The sequence below is a fragment of the Epinephelus moara genome, chromosome 14, assembly GCF_006386435.1.
Source record: "Epinephelus moara isolate mb chromosome 14, YSFRI_EMoa_1.0, whole genome shotgun sequence".
Lineage (NCBI taxonomy): Eukaryota > Metazoa > Chordata > Actinopteri > Perciformes > Serranidae > Epinephelus > Epinephelus moara.
Window position 1 is genome coordinate 15,968,060 of NC_065519.1, and position 5,304 is coordinate 15,973,363.

General features: G+C 41.5%; 1 protein-coding gene across 1 annotated transcript in view; it reads right to left on the bottom strand.

The window, feature by feature from the left end:
• Positions 1–1,111: 1,111 nt before the first annotated feature.
• Positions 1,112–5,304, bottom strand: part of LOC126401526 (psychosine receptor-like) — a 5,666-nt gene continuing 1,473 nt past the window's right edge. The window contains exon 2 of the mRNA XM_050062865.1: positions 1,112–2,924. Within this exon, the coding sequence (XP_049918822.1) occupies positions 1,946–2,914 (969 nt within the window). The 5' untranslated portion in view covers positions 2,915–2,924 and the 3' untranslated portion in view covers positions 1,112–1,945. The remainder of the gene's footprint in view (positions 2,925–5,304) is intronic.

The following is a 5,304-nucleotide window of genomic DNA, read 5'->3' on the forward strand; positions in this document are numbered from 1 at the left end:
AACTCTTTAAAAACCCTCTTGGATCAGCTGGAAAATGCGTCCTCACAAAGCTGAAACAGGGCTGCTTTTTCTGAGCTCATGAAAAGTTGACTGTAGGACATATGTGGATCTCACACGACAGCCACACTACAAACATATGGTGATTTATACTGTAGAATATGATGCATTGCTGTAGAGTGAACTCCCCAGTAGTATTTTAAGTAGTTAATTCAACCCAAAAACATCCTTTATAATAGTGAAACATTGAACAGTGACCATGGGGGCGGCACAGTGGTGCAGCAAGAAGATTCCTGGTTCAAGCCGAAGGTGGGCAGTTCGAACTCCTGGACTGGGGAGCCCCTCTGTTCTGTGCAGAGCTTGCATGTTCTGTCCATGTCAGTGTGGGTCCCTTCTGGGTACTCCGGCTTCCTCCCGCAGTTCAAAGACATGCAAGTCAGGTTAACTGGTGACTCTAATTTGCCCATAGGTGTGTACCTGAATTTGTTCATACATTGCAAACAAATTTAAAACTACCTCAGGCTTTCTGTATGCACAATTGTGAAGGCCCTGCTGTCTTGGAAAATGTAAAAACACACCTTTTAATTAAATCCATAGCATATTAAAACTGCATTAATCAAAAAATGTTTTGATAAAGAAAAATCAACTCAGCCTCTCAGCTGTTTCTGACCGCAAAGACATTCACAGATGCTCACGAACAGCCCCACACTAAGGTGTCAGGGCCTTAATATGTGCGTGTACACAACTTTATTGCTTTCTCCATGATACACCTCCAGGCACACATACTGTACTTCCTGTTGAGAAATAGGTGGCAGTGTGCAAATAGTGGGCACGCGCCTGTCAATTACAGTGACTCTGATTTACAAACATGCCATGATGGTAGGAACAAATTGGCCAGCACATTTGTGTCATTAATCCAACAGTAGTTTTGTGTGCACACTTGTTTGATACGCAGAGTAGGAACATTTCTGTGCACACATTGGTGAATGAGGCCCACTGAGTGATACAACGTTTGATACTTAAAGTAAATTTTACACATTGTTGTGGTGCATTTTCATAGCGTGTTATCAGTACTTTATCTAACTAATATCTGAACACTTCCTCCAACACTGGTGGGGTTGAGTCAAAGTATTAGAGACAAGGTATCAGAAAGTTTTTAGACAGACTAACAGATTGCTGGTTTTGGACCTTTAATGACATTTGATGACAATAACAAAAACTTTTGCTCAATGAGAATTACCTCACATTTGAAGCCAATACATTCTCACTGCGACCTTGTCTCATATTGACATTTGGTCATGGACTTTCCACCTCCAGATACAAAGTAAAAAGTACCCTGGGTGCGTTGGAGGTTGACGTTCTGGGACGCCATGTCAAGTTATGTTGTTACATGCATTGTCTTCTTTCAAAATACACTTTCGTTTACACAGGAAATGAACCATTTACGTACAGTCTCTTTCAAAATAAAGGCACGACGGCGGTAAAACACCGCAAATTATTATTTTTTCCCTTCAACAACGAACGTACATGGTTGGGTTCAGGAAAAAAGAACAGGGCTTGGCTTTGTAATCCTATGGGACACAAACACCACTCTCCCGGGTGAAAGTCTGTGTTTGTTGGACCCATCCGCCCACCCCACTCAGACTTTTGTTTCCTTAACTTTCGTTGTTGTCCCGTTACGTTTCCCCCTGATGCTGCCAAGTACCATTAAACTGTAACAGCTACCGGCCGAGCATCATGCTGACGTTAAAGGATGGCTTTTTCGTCAATGTCTGACACCGCAAGTCACTGTCCAAACCCTGGATTTTGACGACTTCGGAGTGAGATTGGGTTGTTGAAGCAGTATCTATAACTGAGTTGTTATCTTCTGGGTCATATCCTACTGTTTAATGTCTAACTGTTGGGTTAACCACAAGGGAGTTACATTAAGTCCTATACTTTATTTTACCTACACCACATCTTCATCTTTGCTCTTCTTCTTTACCTGGAAGAAGAGAACAACCTGATTGACATTCGCTTTCCCTGTTCTAGTAATGAAGCAGTAGAGGAGAGGGTCTGCAAGGCAGTTAAGGGTTGAGACAGCTATGCTGAACTTGAACGGATAATGGAGCCATGCAACTTTCCTGCAGTCTTCCACTAGTGTGCGGAGTAGCATCATAACATGGATAGGTCCAAAGCAGAGCACAAGGCAGAGCAGAACTACCGTCAGCAGCTTTGAAATCCGCTTACGTTCCTGTTCCTCTGTGGCCTGATTGGATTTCACCGCCTTACAGATCCCCCAGGTGGTAAACATCACCAGGAGAACGGGGAGAATGAAGCCCAGGATGAAGCGCGCTACATTAGCCCGAGCCAGGCTCTCTGACTGCGGGAGGAAGACATCGAAGCACACTGAAAACTTGTTGTTCTCATGGTATGAGTCCTCCCAGGTGATAGTGAAGACGTTGAAACAGACCACCAACACCCAAATAGCAACACTGACTGCTGCTGCAGTGCTAACTTTCCTCAAGAAAGTATACTTTAATGGGTGAACCACTGCCAGGTAGCGGTCGACAGCAATGCAGCAGAGGAGAGCATCGCTGGTGTAGAAGTTAGTGAAGAGAAAGTAGACAGACAGCACACACACGTAGCCTCCGTGAGCCCAAACTCCTTTCCACAGGAAGTCCAGCCACAGCGAAAGGCCGATAGTGAAGGTCAGGTCACTCAGGGCCAAGTTGAACAGATACACACCGAGCTCGTTCTTCTGTCTGATGTGCTGCCAGGACACGTAGAGGGAGAAGGCGTTGGATGGGATGGCAGTGACGATGATAGCCAGGTAGAAAAACAGAAATGGCCTCCTCCTGTATTCGCTGTCAATCGTGTAGCATTCTGAATGGTTGGAGGCCAGGGTTAGGTTTTCCATTGTGGATGTGGCATTCATGTGTTCACACCTTGTAGAGAGACATGGAAAGAAATAAGGATGGAATACAAAAATGCACTGAACACCTAAACGTTGAGATTTTGCACTTTAAAGGTGAACACCACCCAAATTAAGAATTCCAATCTGTTTTTTCCATGGCCAAGGAAACTTAAATTATTTCTGAGCTACTCTCTCTCAAGGCCAGAAACCAGAGAAGTCTCAGACTGTGATGTCATAGGGTATAAAGTCTGAAACTGCTTAGTAGACAATGAAAAGGAGACTGATTTTGTGGACCCACTTAATGTTTGATTTCTTTGTCTTTGTACCCAAATGAGCTTTATTTTATTGTACTGCTCTCAGTTCTGAAACAGAAAATGTACCCATAACTCAGAAAATTCCCCTGGGTGCTCTCAGTGTCATCTAACATCTTCCCCAATTCATGGTCTATCCTCCTGAGACCCTGTGTCCTCATATTTGCCGGACATCACATTTCGGACTTGACCCTATATTTTATTCTACGTAACTCAGACCCATTGTCCTCGATTGTAGACACTTTTTGTGCCATCTAGTGGTAGTAAGAGCACAGTACACTAATCCATGTAAAAACAAAGTGGCAGCCATCTCTGCCAAGTCAGTCTGCAGCCGATCCCGACACAAAACTGGACAAGGTCTAAAACCTGATCACATTTTATGGTTGAAACCTGTTTAGTTACGATTGATAATGATTGTAGTTTGATATAATAAATTTGACCAATTTAAGGAACACTGTTAATTAGGAAGTACTTGTTTGAAGACATTGGGACATTATTATTGTCTCGTTTTAGGACACTGCGACTTTATTATCATTGACAGTGTTTAGTTTTGTTATACTTATCAGGTTCTATTGATCCAAAATAGGATAAATTAAAAATGCATACAAAACAAAAGTTCCAGTCTCAGGAGGATATGGAGAAGTTTCAGACTTTATATATTTTTTTATTTTATGACATCACAAAATTGAGTTTTAGCAGACATTTCTTGGATTTGGAGAGTTTATTTTTACTAATATTTTTGGACTATCTTAGACCATGGGAATAAGGTGTATCAATTTTGAAAATGGGTGTAGTTCCCCTTTAAGTTCAATTTACTGTGAGAACAACTGAATAATGTCTTCTGTGGTGGTGTTGGCAGCTTTTTAAAGTCTGAAAATTGAGGGAACATTTAATCCCCTTTGTTTTTCTTGCATGCCTCTGGTGAACAAAGAATTCCAAAATAGAGAAAATTCTTAATGAATTGAAGTAATAAGGGTCTGCAGCCAAACTATATTAAAGTATCACTTTATAAACTCTCCCACAACTCATGCAGTATATTCCAACTCTTATTTATCTAGTTGCATGCTCAGTAGCCTACTTCTTAAACAGACAGCCCTGTCCAACAAGGAACTGAACTAAAAGTGAAACCTGATCTATGCTCTCTTTGAAACCAGACTCCAGTGACACAAATAGTCATTTTATCTTGCTGAAAAACGGAGCTGTTGGTCTACCACTGCCTTTATGAGTTTGTTTGTGTTATTGTGTGACTTTGGTGAATCTGAGCTAACCCTTTAAAAAACCAAAGTCACACAATAACATAAAAAATGTTTTGATATAGTTTAGCTATAGTTAAACACTCTGACTTCAGATTATCAAGAATTTAGATTTTTCTTTCAGAGGCATGCAAGACAAACATATTCTTCATGAATTCACCATACAGAGTGAAAAAATCATTTGGGGGCTAAAATGGTCCTTTTAAGGGTATTTAGCACTTCTATTGAAAGATGCTATTGAGTTGCATCATGGGAACTGGATTTAGGCTTGACCCAACGTATTGAATCGCTGACGTGACTTTTTGAAGTACCACTTGGGGAGTTTTACTGGCTTTAGCAACTTTAATTACAAATTGCTTCACCTTACTGTTGAATGTTCGGTCTTGGAGATTTTTTTCCACCTCCCAGGAAACTTTTGGTGTTACATTTCAGTAAATTTGGAAAATCAGCTTGCAGGGTGTAACTTTGATCTTTATTTGTTTATTTTTTGTTTAAAGGAGCAATAAGCGAAATTCATCATTTCTAGATTGAAGGAATTAAAAAATTGCTATGTGAAGAACTAGAGGTGTAATTTCATCTGGAGTATAGCATGACCTCACACACCCTCTCTCTCTGTTGATCTCCAGCCCATTGTTTACAAGCCGGTCCGGCTGCGCGTTCATGTACGTTCATGTGAATCCCCCCCCCAATCCTCCTCCTCCCTCCCTTGGCCCTCCCTCCCTATGAAAAGGCTACAGCCGGTGAGCAATGGCAGTGCGTATTTTTGAAATGAAATGGCAGAGAGCGGAACGTCTACCTGAAGACGACCAGGATCTGACATTACCTCTAAAGAAACAACGGTTGTTGG